Source organism: Harmonia axyridis, chromosome 4, assembly GCF_914767665.1.
Source record: "Harmonia axyridis chromosome 4, icHarAxyr1.1, whole genome shotgun sequence".
Taxonomy (NCBI): domain Eukaryota; kingdom Metazoa; phylum Arthropoda; class Insecta; order Coleoptera; family Coccinellidae; genus Harmonia; species Harmonia axyridis.
In genome coordinates, this window is record NC_059504.1 from 27,593,095 (window position 1) to 27,613,974 (window position 20,880).

At 33.6% G+C, this 20,880-nt stretch overlaps 2 protein-coding genes across 3 annotated transcripts in view; one reads left to right on the forward strand and one right to left on the reverse strand.

Moving 5' to 3' along the window:
- Positions 1-1,401: 1,401 nt before the first annotated feature.
- LOC123677850 (protein maelstrom 1) overlaps positions 1,402-20,880 on the forward strand; it is a 28,190-nt gene continuing 8,711 nt past the window's right edge. The window contains exons 1-5 of one of the 2 annotated variants that reach the window (XM_045614578.1): positions 1,402-1,565; positions 1,775-1,883; positions 2,087-2,255; positions 2,374-2,529; positions 11,501-11,628. In XM_045614578.1, coding sequence (XP_045470534.1) covers positions 1,782-1,883; positions 2,087-2,255; positions 2,374-2,529; positions 11,501-11,628 — 555 coding nt within the window. In that variant the 5' untranslated portion in view covers positions 1,402-1,565; positions 1,775-1,781. The remainder of the gene's footprint in view (positions 1,566-1,774; positions 1,884-2,086; positions 2,256-2,373; positions 2,530-11,500; positions 11,629-20,880) is intronic. The other variant, XM_045614579.1, reaches the window with a different exon arrangement.
- LOC123677851 lies at positions 14,703-16,524 on the reverse strand. The gene is made up of 2 exons (XM_045614580.1): positions 16,209-16,524; positions 14,703-15,442 (listed from the first exon to the last, which is right to left on the reverse strand). Exons 1-2 carry the CDS (start codon positions 16,522-16,524, stop codon positions 14,934-14,936), a joined length of 825 nt encoding a protein of 274 aa, XP_045470536.1. The 3' UTR covers positions 14,703-14,933.

Sequence of the window (20,880 nt, forward strand, 5' to 3'; positions counted from 1 at the left end):
AAACTTGTATGAAAAATATAGGTACTATTTGTACTCGAGTTTTCTGTTTTTATTGAAATGCTTTTATACTAGTTTCGATTAAATTACATAAATTATTTTGCCCATAACAGCTTTAACTCACTCACTAAAAGCATTTTTGCATTCTATTATTATCTTCAAGTGGGTAAGAGGTGAAGAAATTTTTGAAGTAACTCTTCTGAATATATTTTCCATGAAATACTCAGTAAAAATTCTATAAAGCAATTAGAATTTATTAGATTTTTGAATAACTCATTGAAGAACAAAAAACAGATATAACAATAATTAATTTCAAAATAGAATATAAATAAACTATAGATGCAATGCCAAGACTTTGTTTACAGATTTTTTCATATAGTTTGATATAATATAACTTCAGTCATGCAGAAAAGGTATCAATTTAGCAACCCAATTATAAAATAATTCTCCCTTCATAGATTTATATAATCCTCATTCCTCCAGATGAATGAATTTCACATTTTGTTGCAAATTTTCTCTGTATTCACCATAAAATCGTACACAACTTATTATATTTTTCTGTTTATCAATAAGAATTTTCCTTTTATTAACTGTTTTGAACTTTTAACCAATTAAGTTTATGTAATGTTGTCTTTGATTGATTAAAATCCAGATGCTTTTTGGTCAAATTTCATCCAGGCTGATATATTGGTTGCTTTTGGCTCGGCTTTTGGTAACAATCAAATCTCAAATCATTCAATGATTTTTTGAAGGTGAAATCGTATTGCACAGGTTTTCTTCCACTAATAATCCAGGTTGTAATGACTTGCCTTCTTCTTTTTTCAAACAGTACTGTGAGAAATACTCAAATAAACTAATCAATGTGTGTTTGAAATTGATACAACTTTTAAGTTTCAAAATTTCTTCGATCGAAAACCAATAACACAAACAAACTGAAATCTAATCTCCTGCCAATGACATTTCCAATGCCAACCCGAAATCTGCAATTCAAAATGTTACTGAAGGAGCCAGTACCAACTTAATTTCGATTTTCCAAAGCCACCCGGGATGTCAATAATTCCTGAATGGACTGTACGACCAAATTGAAAATATTAGTTTTATTTCGTGGTGGCGCCGCAATGTCATACTTTTCATTTCGATCTTTTTTCGTCTTATTTTGACAGGATACATTAATTGAAACCCGATCCTACCCAATCTGAAGCTTAACTTATATTCTCAAAATTGGCAAAACAAAATCTAATCAGTCCATACATCAGGTTTTTAGACATCTTAGCTCCACTGAAATATAGAAACACAGACTACAGTCTTTGATTTTGATAGAACAGTTCAGTTCAGTGCTAAGTTCAGTGGATCCCTCTCTTTCCTGCGCTGTCAACTAAAAATCCTGAATAATTTGGCAACATTGGATTTCATTGCTGTTTGATTTGAAGTCGCTTTTGGTTCTGGTTATTACATTATTTTATTCATACATATGTTATTTGTTGTATAGTCCATGTTGTGTTCATTCATTTAGTTAAGTTAATCTTATAAGAATTAAAGTAACAGTTCAATAAATTCATATTGAAAAGGTAGGATGAAATCTCCAAAATGATAATCAGAATAATTCAAAGAAACTATGAAAAAATATAATCTATTATATGTTTAAATATATAAAAGATGAGCATTTTAAACTGATATATAACACTGATTTCAGATATTGATAACAAACATATTAATTTTTTTTTTAATGGAACAATTTCCTTCCAATGAATTGTTTATTCTCTCGTTTTTTTTTCAGTTTCGCAATGGCGCCAAACAATTTTTATTCTTTTATGTTGGATTTCAAAAAGCAAAATAAAATCCAATCGCATAATGAAGCTATGGAGAAGGCTGATGCTATATGGAGAGTGAGTATTAAAAACCTAAAAGAGTATGACTTGTATTAGTTATTACTATATAATATCTGAACAGAATAAGTTCTTAACTTTGTTGAAGATGATTTCATATAATTCATCCTTACTAACAAATGATCTTTGAGGCAATTCCCTTTAGATTCAAAAAAAAAATCTGATGATGCTATCATTAGAATTTTATTATTTTTATTTGATAGAATATGACTGCAGAAGAAAAAAAGATGTATGGTGGAAAAAAGAAAAATAATAAAACTAAAGCAGCACCTGTGTCGACACTAGAAAGTCAACAAAATGCAAGAATTAAATTTGAGCAAGAAATGAAAGATAACATATCGACAGAAATAACACTTGCTATGAAGTACAACAGTATGTTTTTTGTACAATTATTTTCATGAAAAACTAATTATCAGGAATGGTAGTTTTTCTATCACTTATAATTTATGAACTTAAATAGATATTTAATTCTTTATTTTAATTTTTACAGACTTGACGAATTGTCAATTTTATGTAATTAATATCAACAGTTTCTGTCTGGAATCTGACAACAAAAGGTATTACCCTTGTGAGATCGGCATTAGTGGATTTTCTATGTTACATGGTGTTTCTGAAGGAGATATCTTTGAGGAATTAATATATCCAGGTGAGATGTACATAAAATGTGGATGCTTGGTTTGTAAATATTCTCATTATTTACTACATAACCAACGAAAAGACAGATCAGCTGTCTGCTGTGTCTAGTGTGTAACCTAATATAGGGTATGGTCCGTACATCATCAATAATTTCAGAGCAGTTACTAGTAGTTTTCAATGTTTCAGGTAACCTGCTTCGTATTTACAGTTCGCTTGGTGGTCATAATTGGTTGATCTCTTTCAATTTGTAAATATCTAATAGTTTTTAATGGCTCTGAAGAGTATTTGTTTCATAATTAAAATAATAAAATTTTTGAGTGTTAAAAGTCATGGGAAATATTCATAAACAATAATCTGAAAATAAAATGACTACTGCCGAGCCGAGTGGGCTTGGTTACCAAACTTATCCAGAATAAAAGTATGGTTGCTCTGGTGACAGATAACTCACCGAAGTGTAAGGAAATAGTCATCGGATATTGATAAATTTGACATATACTGACCACCAACTTCCTAACCATAGTAACCAATGTAATATACAGACCATACCTATAGTTCTTCTAATTTTAGGTAATCATGTGAAATAGGTATATGACCTTAAGACGTTTGAGTCTGCTACGTCGAAATGGCAGCTATGTTGCCAGATCGAACAATTAATCAGCTGTTTGTAGTATAGTAAAAAATTTTTCACTAATTCCCGTCATCCATCGCGACAGTTATAATAATATTTATTTTATTTACTTCTTTATTCTTGACCTCTACAGTACAAGTACTGGTGACAAGGCCTATTTACCAATATACAAAATATAATCATAAAATACTATAAAATATTCAAAACAACAACAACAACGTTAAATTAAACAAAATGAATCTTTCAGATACAACTTAAGCTTAATTTTAAGTTTTTTTAGTTCTTATATACTTTATTCCTTTTGGTGTTTGGTTAAATGCTTCTATTGCTCGGTAAATTGGGGAGTCCTGGGCTTTCGTTGTGAACCTGAGTTCACTTCTGATGGTACCTCTATCTCGGATGTTATGAGTATGTACATCCTGTACTAGTGTAAATCTATAATTTGACTTAATATAATTGTTCGTCATGCCATGTATCAGTTTAACTTGTTCAAATTTCTTTAGGTTATGAATGTCCAAAAGTTTAGTGTCCTTATATAATAATAATAATAATAAAAGTTCTTTATTCTCAATCACATTCATACACATATAAATATATAATATGAAAACGAAATGGAATAGTGTCAAAATATTAATTACATATAGTCTTCTAAACTGTATGGTTCTAGTTCAATTAGATATTGGAACAATTGTTTTTTGAAATATTTCATATTTTTTATCGTTTTTATACTTTTGGGAAGATTATTATATATTTTGAGACATCTATATTCCGTCTGCTTTTGAGAAAGTGTTAAATTATAAATGGGATAAATTTAATCTTCGTTCCTGGTTCCGTAGAAAGTTCTTTTGTTTTCATATTTTTCAAATAGATGTTCATTGTTCCTAATGAAGAGGACACATTCCTGAATGTAAAGTGCATATATTGTCAATAATTTATTTTTCTTGGAGATACTCCTGCAGGATTCATTATACTTCATGTTATTTAATATTCTAATTGCCTTTTTCTGTAGAATGAACAATGGTCTTATGCTTCCTGATCCATAAAATATTATTCCAAATCTCAATTTTGCCTCTATTATTCCATGGTAAACCATTTTCAGGTAAGTACTATGGATATATCTACTTATTATTCTTAGACCATAAATCAATGAAGTAATCTTCTCACATAGAATGTTTATATGTTCTTTCCAATTGAGGTTTTTGTCTATATGGATGCCCAAAAATTTAGTTGTTTCTTGTATCTGGTATATTTCTTGATTCAAATTAATTGTTAAATTTCCTTCACTTCTTGATTGTGTTGGCGTAAAAAATATGAACTTTGTTTTTTCTTTGTTGAGAAGTAAATTATTATTTTGAAACCATTCATCAGTATTATCTAGGGTGATTTCAGATAGTCTCTCTAACATTGAGAACAGTTTTTCAACTAGAAGCAAATTTGTGTCATCGGCATAATTAACTGTATTTACTCCTTTGGGACATAATTCCATATCTGGTTCGTAACTATATAATATTGATGTAGAAGTTAACATTGGCATGTTAACTCCTACATCCTACTAGTTAATATGTTAATGTTAACTCCTACATCAATATTGAAGTTGAACAATATTTTTATAGTTCTATTTTGGAACACTTGTAGCCTTGTTAGTAATGTATTTGATGCATCTCCCCAACAATCAATGAGGTACTCAGTCTGGAGGAGATCAAGCTGTGGTAGATCATTTTTTTGTGTTGTGTACTGAACATAAATGAGCATCTTCTCAGTGAATCCACCACAGGAGTTACCCTATGTATCATGTGTTCTATGTGTTTTTCCCAATTCAATCTTTCATCAATATACAACCCTAGATATTTGTGCTGTTTCACATGATCAAGTGAAATATCATCAAACTTGACTTGTATTTCATGGAATGGCTTGTTCCTCTGCCTTTTACACATATATACAGTCTTGTCTACATTTATTCTCAGTCTGTTACAACGCAGCCAGTCAGAATAATAAAGCAGATCAGCATTGATAGTCAATTTCAGTTCCTCCAAAGATCTTCCTGAGTACACCAGGACAGTATCATCCGCAAAAGAGAAATATCTTGATATCGAACCCATCAGATGTACATAGAGCAAATACAGCAGTGGGCCCAATACTGAACCCTGAGGGACACCCATGTTAACTGTGCGCCTTTTACTTCTTTGTTTATTGATACTAGTGTAAAGAATTCGATTTTTCAGGTATGTTTCATGAAGTCTTTAAGCTGTCCCTTGAAATCCCATCTTGTACAACTTCCTCAAAAGTTTATCTATATATACAGTATCAAACGCCTTTTGCAAGTCTATAAAAACCAGTACAACCTAATTACCCTCGTTAATTTAAGTAGAGACGAATTCTAGCAGATCAACGGCAGCACTTGATGTACTACTTCCTTCCTTGAACCCATACTGAATACTTGTCAAATCCAAATGTAGCATTCACATAATTTTTAATTCTTGTCTTCATAGTTTTTTCAATGATTTTTAAGAAAATACTGAGTACTGATATAGGTCTATAATTGGTTATTATTTGTCTTGAACCATTTTTGTGCAAGGGAATTATTTTCGCGATCTTCAATTGCTCTGGAAACTCCTCTGTAGTAAGGACCTCATTGACAAGCCTAACGATGGCGTCAACCACAACATCAAGCAAGTTGACTAAATCTGACCTCGTCACTTCATCATCACCGGCCGCGTTCGATTTACTGCATTTGATCACTTCCACTACTTCACTCCTGTTGCACAAACTCAGTGATATTGATTCTTTTGTCTCCTGCTCAGGGAATTCTTTATTTTGGGTTTGATGTATGTTAGTAGTTAGTTTCTCTCCAATTGTAGCATAGTGTTCGTTGAATTTGTCAGCAATAACTTTCTCATCTGTAATAACAACATCATCAACCTCAACATGTGTCACATCGATGCTGTGATCTCTTGAACCCTTATTGTGGACCAAACGATTTAGCAGATTTTGTATCTTCTTTGGGTTATTCTCAGCTTTTTGGAATTCTCTATTCGCCCATTCTTTTTTCAGCTGCTTAGACAGATTAGTCATATTGTTCTTTGCTCTTTTGAATTCTTGTTCAGATCGTAACGTCTTCAGTCCTTTCCATGACTCATATAAAGTATCCCGATGTTTCATATTAGCAATGAATTCCTTTGTTATCCATTCATTATCGTTAACTATTCTTAATTTTTTCTCTCTAGTACACAGTGTTTTATTTCTACATAATATTTCAGCCAGATCACTGAAAGTTTTAGTTCTATTGTTAAGTTCGAAACTCACACATCTTCTCCATTTTCTGCGATTGCTTGATTCATGGTTACATAGATTAATTTATGATCTGATATACTATGATCTTTGAGTGATATGTTACAACTGAGACCCTGGTTTGTCATTACATGATCAATTATACTGCTTTTGTGAAATCCTATCCTTGTGGCAGAGTCTAAATCTATCTTATTCTTTAAAAATAATAATTTATTCACATACAATGAAGATACAGATTACCACTAAAATACAGATTGTGAATAAAATAATTTCACAGAAGCAGTTAGTGCTACTTGTGTGTGGATATAAAACATATAACGTTAATTGATAAAAGTTCTATAGATGATCAATACAAAATACAACTATTAGTGAAATGTTAACTAATGTATCGTTGTGGTGAAAAATTTGTTGACCTCTGAAAAACGTCATCCTGAATATCATAATATACAATGGTATACAAAATATATGCTTGCATGTTCCCCAGTGCACCACGCCCATGCCATGAAAGTACATAAAAAAAACAACACGCAAAAAAAGAAACACCACGGAAGTAGCGGGAAACTACTTGTATGTGGCGTAGTTATTCCACCATGATGCCCATAATACAGCATCTGAGATCGTCTGCGTATTAAAATCGACCAAAGCATTAAAATTTGTCGTGTACGAAAATAATAAAATAATACCTAAAATACGACATGAACGAAGCTGTAGCATGGACGAAGAATGCATGATAAAACTCACTCAAATTAATCATCATTTAAATGTATACGAATAAAAAAAATTGGAACATGCAAGGTAAAGAACAATAGATTTACCAGAAAGAAATTGTTGCACAGAAAAAAATGCTCCATACAACTTATATAAAACTTGCTCTTAACAATAATCATTCAAAATTATACAAACAAAATATAAAATCACTGGTACATATAAGACGAAGAACAATAGGTTTCCCAAAAACACATTAAAAACAACAGTATAGACTCCGACAAGAGTTCTAAGAATATACAACAATATAAAACAACGCACGATAAGATATGTAGTTATCACTTCCACTGGGTGTAAAATAAATAGTTTTATAAGTAAAATATTAGAGCACAATAGACACACGAGTCATATTCGGACCGCATTAAAGAATGACTAGAATAAAATTCAAAACAGAAATGGGAATAATGTAGAGAACTCAACATCCTAGGACAAAAGGAACTGCGAGACAACCGTGTTCGCTCGCAGCCAATTCTTAATTTTTTTCTTGAACATTAGGGGTGAATTCATTCGACGGATTTCTAAGGGGATTCTGTTATACAATCTTGGACCAAGAAACACATGACTTCTCAGCGTAAGGGTTCTGTTCACTTTTGGAATATACACGGCAAGAGGATGATTTCTTGTGGAGTACTTATTCTTTGTGGGGTTTTTGTTTTTTGTAAATTTTTCTTTATTTATTATGCACTGAAAGTGAAGTTCTTTGATATTCAGGACTCGCGCAAGGTCAAATAGTTCCACTGTGGAAAATGTTCTTTCTTTTCCATAAATTATTTTCAAAATCCATTTTTGAAGAATTACGATTGGTGATAGATGATGATTATATGCACCACCCTACGCTATCAAACCATACCTGAGCTGTGACTCCACCAAGGCACAGTAGACAGACTTCAGCTGGTCAATATTTACCATCGTTTTGAAATGCCTGAACAAGTAGAGTAAACTTCGTAGTTTCCCTGACAGTTTTGTTATATGATGGTTCCACTTCAAGTTGCAGTCAATAGTCAGGCCCAGATAATTAGTTGAAGTGGCCGGCAGTATTGAAAAATTTATTGCTGGGGTCTTTTGAAAAATTGGGAGAAAGTTACCGAAATTCACTTTCTGTATGCTGAAGGGTACGTAATGTGTTTTTTCAAAGTTGATGGTCAGGAGCCTTATTCTTATTCTTCAATGTAAAAGTATTCATTTCTATTATACTCTTATATTCGAGCACATTATTGTTTTCCTCAAGTAAATCCAAATTGCTGTCTCCAATAATTCTATATTTCCTCTTCTGCCTGTCAAGTACCTGCTCCAAAGCATCATAAAACTGTCTTATATTGGAAGATGGTGATCAATATATCACAATTATTCTGAGTTTCTGTTTGTTTAGATTTACCCCAACAATGTTACAGTCATCAATCTTGGCCATGGCAACCTCACTGTACCTGAAATCCTGTTTTATGTAAATGGCCACACTTCCTCCTCTAGAGTCTCGACATTCATGTACTGCAGCGTACCCCGGTATATTAAAATATTGTACTTCACCAGGATATAGCCATGTTTCAGGCAAAGTTATGATGTGTATCTCCCTTTTACTAGCCTTTAAAAGGCATTGAATTTCGTCTAGTTTGTTTTTTAAACTTCGTACATTAACATAAAGTATATTCAATCCTCCAATATATAGGTTACCTATATCACTGAATATTTATTCTGATTCTGAATACGATTATTAATGTTACGAAAAATTCATCCTAGCAGTCAAGATGTTTATGGAATTATTGGAATTACATTTTTTTTTTTTCTATTTTATTTGGGCTCAGCAGTAATGCTATGTACCCATAATCAAGTAATATACGATAATTCATTAACCACCACTAAACATATACAACATCCATGACCTAGCCGGTACCCTCGGCACTGGAATTACATTGGCCACTGACAGAACTTCAAATGGAGTGGTTAAGAAAATACATTATTACACCAACATGATGATTATTGATTTATGTATATAATTTTCTAAACTAAATGTAATTATGAATCTTTTTTGTAAATTAGACAGAACGCTTGTTAGCAAAAGTGGAGGTTTTCTTTGGTTAGTTCTTTCCTTCGTAAGCCCTAAGAACTAAGTGAGTAAAATATTCAAATATAAATTTTCTGAAATGAATGTTTATTTTTAAGAAGTTTATTGAAAACTAGCAGCTCTGCACAGAATGGTAGTAATATATCATCATCACACAGCCCTCTGCTTGACATGAACCTTCCATAATAAAAACTATGAAATAAACACTTTTTTCAATCTGGCAACGTAGCTAATTTGAGGAAGAAAATTGGATGTCTTTCGAGGGTGACAAGGTCATATATTCTACATGACTACCTAATTTTGCTTGAATTACTCCATAAAATGCTTCTCCAGATGTCCATTTGATCTCCTTGCTGCAGGCTTTTTAAAACCTAGAGTAGAAAATAATATTTATTTGATTTTATTAAATTATGTTGTCAATTCTTCCAGATAATTCGAGAAGTGAAAAGCTTTTTTTGTCACATCATTAATGCTTCTATGTTTTAATTTGATTATTCTATATTATCGACCTGCAATACATTAGCAAGGAATATTATCAACAATGATGACATAATCAGGTGGTAAAATTGAAAGTACTTATGGAATAGAATTCGGGATGTTCTAAGCCATCCAACACAAGATTACTCAAGGCATTCCAGTCGAAAACGAAAACACTGAGTATGATAGCATGAGCACCATGGTATGTCACAAACCACAGTCTACAAAATGATTTGAGAATAAAATCAATAAAAGATACAATAAAGCCAAGAATCAACAAATACAAGGACCGAACCACAAATCACGAAAATATAATGACTAGCAATTTTTTTCGCCCAACCCCTCTTGGAGAAGAAATTGATAAGAACCTGGACCGAAGACCTCTTGGAGGTATAATTGTGTGGAGAACCATTGATGGATGGTACCCGACTCAAGCCATGTACCAACTTTACTAATTACTGTATAAGTAGATTGTAAATATGCAATAAACAGTTAAAAAAAAAATTAAAAGCACACAAGAGAGTGTGAAAATGTTCTGTCTGAAGTTAACATTGATAAAATCGATCAGAAAATGTAGTGGAAATTTTATAGGTTTATTTCACCTAGTGCTTTTTGTATTCCACTAAAAATCTATTCTTCAGTGGTGTTTGGGTCCTTAAAATGCGAAATAATTTTCTTCATTACCGACTTTGGAAGTAACTGGAGGAATAGATTTGATCGCAAAATATTTCTCTTCAGTTGTTTTAACATGTGCCAGAGAATTTTGCCTTACATAATTTTCAAAATCATTTAAAACCTCTCATTGTCTTGATTTGTCGGTGTTTGATTAAATTTTCTTAGACGGCTCTTAATAACTCCCCAAACTAGTTCTATTGGGACGTGGAAGATGAGCAAAACTCCCACCGATAAAAGCGATCAAATTACCACGCCGCAGCACGGGTACTATTTCAGGCAATGAAAGTGACCAAATCGACACATTATTTTATATGACGATCAACTAGCATACTGCGATCTATTCAAAATAACTGGTAAGAAAATAAATCTTGCTGAAAAGAAAAAAATCTGTCACAACGAACTAAAACCAAGTTAAAATGCGCATTTTATTGATCCACCTACGGACCAAACCGGTCTATGCGAATCATAAGAAAGATAATAAAGAAGTGATAGATGTGCATAGCTGCAGATAAGGAAAAGTAACCAAATCGGTATGAGGTGACACATGGACTATTTTAGCCATTTTAGTTATAATACCGGGCTTCATTTAAATGTACTGTTAGGCAATAAATTCTCTAGTTCCTAATGAATTGCTGGAAATTTGGACAACTCTTGTATAATTAAAATATTCTGGCTTCCTCCAAGTGATTTTGGATGTACTACCAAGGTTAGATTCTCCTAATTGAAAAAAAAGTCAAAGAGGCCCAAGGGAAAGAGGAAAAAAAATTACTTTAACAAAGTTTATGCTGATAATACTATACTAGTAAAACATTATAGAAATATATCTGTTGATTACATAAATGACAATAAATAATGTGCTTTGATAAGAGAAAAAATTAGACTTGATGTTATGGCAAGTGGTGTTACTGATCCTCCATTTAGTTATAAGGTTAACAATTTATATGCAACTGCTTCTTCCATCTAGTACGTACTAGTGTACTTCTATTTTTATGACAGACTAGGGAATTTTGATTTACACTCCAAGCATTCTAGTCTAGTGTAATATATAAATATTTCAATAGTTTGTCTATAATTTCTTTTTTGTCAAAGGTCCTTTACCGTATGGCTACAGTGGAGAGGCCAAGCAAACTTCTAATGAAACACATCAAATTCCTTGGGATTATGGAAGTACTGATAATCAAAAAGAAGTATTTCATGGAGTTTTAAAGTTTTTAATGGTGAGTGAAATTTTTCTATTCTTTCATGTTAGTTGATAAGTATTTCTTAACATTGATAAATCTTATTGGGAAAAATGATATGAAATGTAAGAAAATAGTCAACATTCCTTCATCATTATGATGCCAAATGGGCAAATGAAACTCATAAAATTTCTTTTAATACAGATATGCGTTTTCAACTAATAATTTCTTAACATGAATATTGGTCAGTAGACACATAAACCAACAACCTTGGAATGGAATGCATTATCATTGTGAAAAGATTGCAGGATTGAAATTGGCAGAGAAAATGATTCTTCAACAAAATGTTGCCACCGTCAAATTATTCTCGTGAAATTGGTAAAAATTTTATGTCATATTACAAGTTCAGTATGACGAATTTTTTTGATAATCGAACTTCTGGTACTTAACCTGAAACTTATATGCCTGATATTGATATTTAGATTCCTGATATTTTCGATATTCCTTAGTGGTACAGGTGGCAATGGATTCAACTTAGTGGTAATTGAGTACCTACTCATATCTTTGCATTGTAAAGGGAAATTTTAGTCAATGTCAGTTAACCGTGGATTGACTTCAGCTTGGTGAAGAGGATTTTCGAAAAAAGGATCTTTGGAAACGATTTCTGCGCAGTAGACTCGATTGCGACTACCGTATCCACCGTTCATACTCTAATGCTCTGGATCAAGAGATGAGGAGGCTAGGACGCAATATGAGTCCAAAATTGAATTGAGCAGTGACCGAGAAAAATTCTTCAAGTATGTGCGATCATCCCTCAATTCTAAAGTTTCAACGCGACTGGTGAGGGATGCTTCTGGTTTGATGTGCGGGAACCTTCAGGAGGCCGCTGAAGTTTTGGCTGATGTTTTTTCGGCTTCTTTCTCATTTGAGCCTGATGGTCCTATCATCATCATCATACAACCCTTTGCGTCCATTGTTGGATAGGTCTCTCCCATTTTATTCCACTCGCTTCTGTCCTGTGCTGTCCGAATCCAGTTATTAGATATTCTCTTTATATCGTCCGTCCATCGTGTAGGCGGTCTTCCTCTACTTCTCTTGTCTGCTCGTGGTCTCCACTCCAGCAATCGCTTTGTCCACTGTTCCCGTCTCATCCGTGCGACATGACCTGCCCAGCTCCATTTAAGTTTGGCCACAACGGTGATAACATCCTCTACGCCAGTTCTCCTTCGTAGGTCTTCATTTCTAATGTGATCTTTCAGAAATACACCCAGCATAGACCTTTCCATCCTTCTTTGCAACACTAAGTTTTCTGGCAGTTGCAGTTGTCAATGTTAGGGTTTCGGCGTCATATGTTAAAACCGGAAGCACGCACTTATTAAACGCCTTTCTTTTTAGTTGGATAGGAATATTACCCTTGAAAATATCCTTCGGTCTTCCATAGGCCGCCCATGCGAGAGTGAGTCTTCTATTCAGTTTAGTTGTCTGATTATCTCTCGAAATATGAACTTCGTGGCCAAGATATATATAGGCTTCAACCCTTTCAACCTCTCAACCATCGATGTCGATGTTATAACTGGAAACCAGATTTGTCATGAATTTTGACTTACTGATATTAATTTTTAGCCCAATTTCCTCGCATGTCTTCATCAAGTCAGATATAATTTCTTTCATTTCCCCGAGGTTATCAGAAATAAGTACTATATCATCTGCAAAGCGCAAGTTATTAAAGTATTTTCCGTCAATATTAATGCCTTTATATGACTATTCATCTGTTTGAATGCTCTCTCAAGGACTGTTATGAACAATTTTGGGGACATTGTGTCGCCTTGTCTCACCCCACGTCTAATGGGTATGCGGTCAGTGTTCTCAAACAATTTTACCGTCATTGAAGCATTTTTATATATGTTGTTAATAAGTTTGGAGTATCGAAAATCGACCCTACATTCTTGAAGTGCTTGCATAACTGCCTTCAACTCAACTGTTATTGTACGTCGGCTAATAATAACTCTTTTTTTTGGATAATAATAACTTTTTACTGCTCTAACTTATACAAAACTGTTTTACTTAGAATAACAAATTTTACTGTTACTATGGAAACTTTAATATAACATATTTGAATGATTGAAAAGCCAACTAACTATTGAACTATATAAAACTAACATTCTCCCCCCAAAAATAAATAAAACAACAACTTCATTGAATATCTAGGGGACAAAATTTAACAGCTGGTCTTCTGTATGTTCCCAGTGTTGTTTTGACGTCGGCGCTTCTGACTTGTCCATCCTTTCCAACAAAAACAGCTTCGATCACCCCTTTCATCCAGCAGTCCTGGGCAAGTCACCATCGATTATCATTACTACGTCTCCTACGGCTAAATTTTTCGTCTTCTTGTGCCATTTCGTCCTTCTTGTGAGAGTTGGAAGATATTCCCTGATCCAACGTTTCCAGAAACAGTCTGAAAAATATTGGGATATCTTCCACTGCTTTCTCGTAACAAGATCTCTTTCCGACAAGAGGCAAGGAAGTGGAGAAGCACTTGAAGTCCCTATAAGAAAATGGTTCGGCGGCAAAGCTTCTCCATCTGCGGAATCTATTGGAACGTGGACTAAGAGTCTACTATTCACTATATTTTCAGCTTCGATGAGAAGGGTGGACAAAACTTCTTCTTTTGGCGATCTCTCTTTGAGAGTGACAGATAGCGCCGTTTTTACGGATCTCACCATCCTTTCCAAACAACCTCCCATGTGTGGTGTTAGCGGTGGTATCCTTACCCACTCGATTCCCCTAGTGGTCATTTCGGCTAAAATCTGATTTTCGTTCATTTCCTGCAACGCCTTCTTCATTTATCTCTCGGCTCCCTTCAGATTCGTACCATTATCAGCAAATATTTTCTTAGGACAACCTCTTCGTCCGATCATTCTTTTGATGGCCATAATGGTGGAGTCGGTAGTTAAAGAATTTGCAATCTCCAAGTGGATGGCTCGAATACTCATACAGGTAAATAAAACCCCGTAACGTTTTTCGTGTCGACGGCCAATGGTGACATTCATTGGACCAAAGTAGTCCATACCTGTAAAAGTAAAAGGTCTTACAAAGGCACTTACCCTGCATTTTGGGAGTGGAGACATTTCTGGGACTATGAGTTTCGCTCTGAAATTCCTGCACCTATAGCAAGAGTTCCATGCACTTCTGACAGCAGCTCGAGCTTGTAAAATCCAAAACTTCTGTCGTAACTCATTCAAAACCAACTCTTGTCCCTGATGACTGGTTCTTTTATGATAATGAAGGATCAAAAGACGTGTAAAATAATGCTTTCTATCGAGAATGATCGGAAATTTTGTTTCTTAACAGATATCTTCTGATTCTCCTATTCTTCCGTTTATCCTTACAATTCCTTCACTATCCAACATTGGCGATAATTTATAAAGTCTACTCGTTTTATCGACAGGCTTCTTATTCTTTAAACTTTGAATTTCTTCCCTGAAACATGCTTCCTGTACAAGTTTAAACCATAATTTTTCAGCTTTGTCTACTTCATCTGGTAATAACTCAAAGAACGATTTTATGGTACCTCTGAAAACTTGAATAGCTATCAACAACCAGGCAGTTGACCTTATGAGTCGAAGATAAGATGAAAACCTTTCAATTTTTGGAATAGACTCAATTAAATTGTCTCCTTCCGTTATCAGAGCAACGTATTCTTTTTTCATTTCACTGAAAAATTCGTCCATTTCTTCATTTTCTCCTTTGTCTATCTCTATTTCGTTTTCTCTGAACCACGTGTCTTCATCGCATCTGAGGAAGGATGGACCAATGTTCCACCTACTTAATTCCGACCATTCACAATTTATACCTCAGAGGAAAGAAAAGATAGAGGTGCCTTATAGCATTTGTTGACATCGCTATAACATTTTTGTTTACAAACACTTATAATGTACTGCGTTGCCATTCTGAGGAAGAAGTAATCTTTTCTCCTTTCTGTGGCATAGATGTTTTGCGAATATTCTGAGGATTTGGCAACACGGTTCTGTTGTTGTTATTGCACGTGTCAACTAGAGGTGCGTTAAGGGTTAACTGTTCATTTTAATTTCACGTTTGTAATCGGCGTTATTTCATACAAGTTTGTGAATTTTAAGTTACACATTGTTAATTTTAATCATGGTAAATACTCGAAAAACATGTATAGTGTGTAAAACATCGGAAATGAAAACCTAACCTATCATAGGTTAGTTCACGTTTTGAGTCCATAGGCGTAGAATATATCTCGTCTATGGCGTAGTATTTGTGAGATATCGAAAACTTAATTCAATGCATTTGTAGGTTTCCTTCAAATAGAGAATTTAGCAAAATATTGTGCCACGTATTAATATTGCAAATGAACAATTTGCCGAAATATGCATATGTTTGTTCCAAACATTTCAGCACCGAAAACTTAATAAGAAGCAGTAAGAGAACCATTGACTACGCCACTGAAATGTTTACCGCCCCTCTAGTTGTCAATTTTGCAGGTTTGTTGTTGTCCTATTCCACTTTATCATCATGCTGTTGCAATTGATTACAATACAACGCTATTTACTTCTAAGGGCATCTCTATCTTTTCTTTCCTCTGAGATTTATACTATCCCTGGTTCCTTCATCTGCTACATTCTCCTTTGTTGAAATCCAATTCCATTCATTCTCTTCAGATATATCCAATATTTCATCAACTCTATGACTCACAAATGGCTTAAGTTTGAGAGGGTCTGATTTCAACCAACTGGTTACTGTCCGGGAATCCGTCCAAAAATACTGACGACTTATAGGAATACTGTGTTTTTCTCTTATTGTTCTAGCCGAACGAGCTCCCAGTACTGCCCCTTGAAGTTCTAATCTAGGGATAGATAAGGTTTTCAGAGTACTTACTCTTGATTTTGCCATAACTATATTGGAATACATTTTTTGATATGATAAAATTCGAAAATACGAAACTGCGGCATAGGCTTTCGAACTGGAATCACAAAACGTATGCAATTGTATTTTACGTTCCGTATTATCATCCAAATAGCATCTAAGAATTTTCTAACCTTCAATTTTTCTTAAATCTTGCAACCATTTGAGCCATTTTTCATTTACCGAATGTTCTAATTTGTCGTCCCATCCAGAACCCATTTTCCAAATTTCTTGTAACAAAATTCTTGCTATGACAGTGAAGTGACATAGAAACCCAAGAGGGTCAAAAACTGACATTACAATTTTCAACATTTTTCTTTTGGTAGTTGTTGCTTTCTTTTCTAAAATTTCCATAATTTCCTTGGGTTCGAGTTTGAACAAAAAAAAAATCTTCATTCGGATTCCAGTGAAGTCCTAGAACACGTTCTGTTGGAAGCTCTTTCTCTATTTCTACATCTTTCAATTCCCTTGTTCTTTTTTCTGTCGGAATCAGCTTTAAAATTTCTTTGGAGTTCTTGTCCAATTTCTTATTTGGAAACCATCTCTCTTATGAACCTCTTTGACACCGGTTATCAAATCTAATGCCTCTTCTACAGAATCAACACTATCTAAATAATCATCAATATAATGCTGTTCCAAAATTACCCTTGCTGCTTCAGGAAATTCTTCTTCAAACTCTTTCGCGGTTTTTCTCATTATGAACTGTGCAGAAGCTGGAGAAGAAGCTGCTCCGAAAATCATCACTGTCATTTCATATTCCGTCGTTTGTCCATTTTCTCCCCACCACAAAAATCTTTGAAATTTTCTATCTTCTTCTCTGATGTATACTTTGTGGAACATGTCTTTGATGTCTCCTGTGAATGAAATTTTCTTTTGTCTAAACTTGAAGAGTACACCCAGTAAGGAATTTAAAAAATCAGGACCTTTTAATAATTTTTCGTTTAAACTGATACCATTTATCTTAGAGGCAGCCTCAAAAACTAATCTTACCTTTCCAGGCTTCTTGGGATTCACAACTCCAAAATGAGGTAGATACCATGATTTTTCATCCTGCATTTCCATATCTATGACCTTTCTTGCAAACGAATTGCCTTCATATTCATTCAATTTGTTTAAATATTCCTTGGAAAATGCTGGATTCCGGGCTAATTTCTTTTCCATCATTTTGAGACGTTGTTCTGCTGCTGACCTCAACTGAGGCATTTTAACATCATCTTGTTTCCGACACTCTTAGCTGTTTCTTCCATTATTTTCATTGCTCTAGCTTCTTCTACTGATATTTTCTCTTCCATCTTCACTCCAAGGCTATCAATTTTAAAAGACATTTTAACTAATTCATGCAATTCTTCATCCCTATCGACATGTAAAATGAATGCATTGTCAACACGGCCACGGTGCATCATATGAGCCGTTTATTTTGAAAGTAACCTAACTCCGTTTTTCAATTTTCTACCGGTTACCTTGTTTACATGTACAACTTCATGTTATTTATCAGTGACGAACTTCAGATTGCTTATATTCAGAGAAAATACGATACATTTTTTACACATAAGTTTTCCGAATTAATTGAATAACTGAGCCGCGTAGTTTGAAATGCAAAACTTTCAATATCTCGATTTGAAGATAAATGAAGTTAGGCCACTTTCAAAATAAGCGGCTCATATTGCCATGAACAACCCAACCAAGCTTAGTACGGGACAATATTGGTGAATTTTTTCCACCCTCTATAACCTCACGTGCAATTATTAAATGAATATTGTCTTGCCCGATTAATATTTTTGGTTGCGCATCTATTAAGTCTGGAAGGTTAATTGGTGGCAAATAATTCCATTTTTTCATGAATTTCTCGTAACTAATTGTCTGAGTTGGTAAATTCAGATCGGTGACAGTTCTTACATTCGTCATAAAAAATTCTTTATTTTCATTTTTGCCTTTGATAGTTAAGTTGATCCTCTGAGAATCGTTCTCTTCAATAACAGTTGAATTTGTCCAGCCAGCGCATTCTCAGAGGATCAGCTGGACCTGTTGCTCCCAAAAATGAGGCTAACTCTTTGTCTATCATGGTAATAGTGGACCCTTCATCGAATAACGCATATGTATTAGAGCTGGGACTTTTTCGCCTTTTTGTATTCGAATATTCATCCATAAATTCATTCGATTATTCGAATAATTCATTCAAACAAATATTCATGCTTGATTATTCATGAGTAGTCATGAATATTCAACTATTCGTTGATTATTCAGTGATTATTCAATGATTATTCAGTGATTATTCAATGATTATTCAGTGATTATTCAATGAATATTCAGTCAATATTCAATGATTAAACTCATGTTTTAATGAACCAATAAAATCCGAGCGTTTTGATGAGTGAATATCGGGTGTCCCAAGGTGAGTGGCCTATTAGATTATTATGGAAACTATTGATGGTAAAGATTTCAAATTTTGTGGATAGATATTTGGCCAGTTAAGGTACATTTTTAAAATAATTTCACATTTCCAGTGTTGCCGGATGTACGACAATTTGGTAACAACTTTGTTATTTTAAATGGGACATCCGGTATTTCTATTTTTTTATGATACTCCATAAAATATTAAATCTATTCACTCTTACTTTTTCATCCCTATCTTCAACGGTTTTTGAGTTATTAATTATTTTTCGAAATTTTAGATCAAATTGGCGTATTACGAAAATGACTCTAGTTCGCTCAATATTTGAGATTTAAGTCAGAAATTTTGCAAGTCGTTAGATATTGATCTGATCTGTGTCACTGCTTTTGAATTATGGTTATCAATAATACAGGACGGACCAAAAAAAATCATCATTTACCAAGTTACAAAATAGTAAAAAAGTCTGTGTAAGTGAATAGAAAAATTGTAGAATGTGTTGTACTGATTCCAAAAATTGAAAAATATACTAGGTGTCTAATTTGAAAAAATAAACTTTTTCACAATTTTGTAACTTGGCAAATGATGATTTTTTTTGGTCCGTCCTGTATTATTGACAACCCTAATTCAAAAGCAGTGACACAGATCAGATCAATATCTAACGACTTGCAAAATTTCTGACTTAAATCTCAAATATTGAGCGAACTAGAGTCATTTTCGTAATACGCCAATTTGATCTAAAATTTCGAAAAATAATTAATAACTCAAAACCGTTAAAGATAGGGATGGAAAAGTAAGAGTGAATAGATTTAATATTTTATGGAGTATCATAAAAAAAATAGAAATACCGGATGTCCCATTCAAAATAACAAAGTTGTTGCCAAATTGTCGTACATCCGGCAACACTGGAAATGTGAAATTATTTTAAAAATGTACCTTAACTGGCCAAATATCTATCCACAAAATTTGAAATCTTTACCATCAATAGTTTCCATAATAATCTAATAGGCCACTCACCTTGGGACACCCGATATACCCTTTGCGACGTGGTATAATCGTTTTGGTGTTTTGCCTCTCGCCATATACGCTCTATTAGTGTGACGTCACACACCGCCATTTTTGGTTCTCCTGTCAGTGTTCGGAATCCAAACAAATAAATTGTCATTCAAATTAGTATGGTCTCGTTGAAGAAATTGGCCTATTTTCATAAATAAGAGTATTTGAGGAACGATTTCAGTATTAATCGATAGACAGAAGAAACGAGGTTAATACATTAACTTTGAATTCTGTATCATTCCCCAGATTTTGTAAAAAGCCGTGTTTATTAGTTGAACCTCAAGTTCGAACTTACGGCATTAATTTCTTTCCTTCTGTCTATCAATTAATAGTATAATCGTTCGTTAAATAATCTCATTTATCAAAATAAGCCAATTTCTTCAACGACAACGTACTAATTTGAATGACAATTTGTTTGTTTGGATTCCGAACACTGACAGGAGAACTAAAATGGCAGTGTGTGACGTCATCACTAATAGAGCGTATTGCGATCATTTTCACAGTAACGTAATTGGACGTTCGCCAAAAAAATAAAAGTCAAGCTCAGTGAAATGTCATTGAATTTTGCAAAAGGCATGTTAGAATCTTATATTCCATTTCTATATTTTTTCATTGATGAAATCCAAATTTTATTGATTTTTCTTTGGCTGCATACCTTTTTCTACTACTATTAAATGAATAATTTCAATTCAATTGCATCTATGAATTTCAATATTATGGAATTTCCAGTAATTTCAATATTAGTAAAACGATTTGTCCGTTGTGAATCACAAAACCTTGTTTTAATCATTCCTGAATAGTGAATCAAGTGATCATTCAAACTTCCATTCGTAACTTCATAAATATCCAACTACTCACTGAATAGAGAACTATTCACTGAATAATCAGTGAATACTCAACTATTCACTGATTATTCA

Coding starts and splice junctions, on each gene's coding strand:
- LOC123677851 (XM_045614580.1), bottom strand. CDS start 16,524: ATGTATTCCAATATAGTTATGGCAAAATCAAGAGTAAGTACTCTGAAA. Junction 15,443..16,208: donor AGATGAAGGAACCAGGGATA/GTATAAATCTCA, acceptor CTTTCCTCTGAG/GTATAAATTGTGAATGGTCG.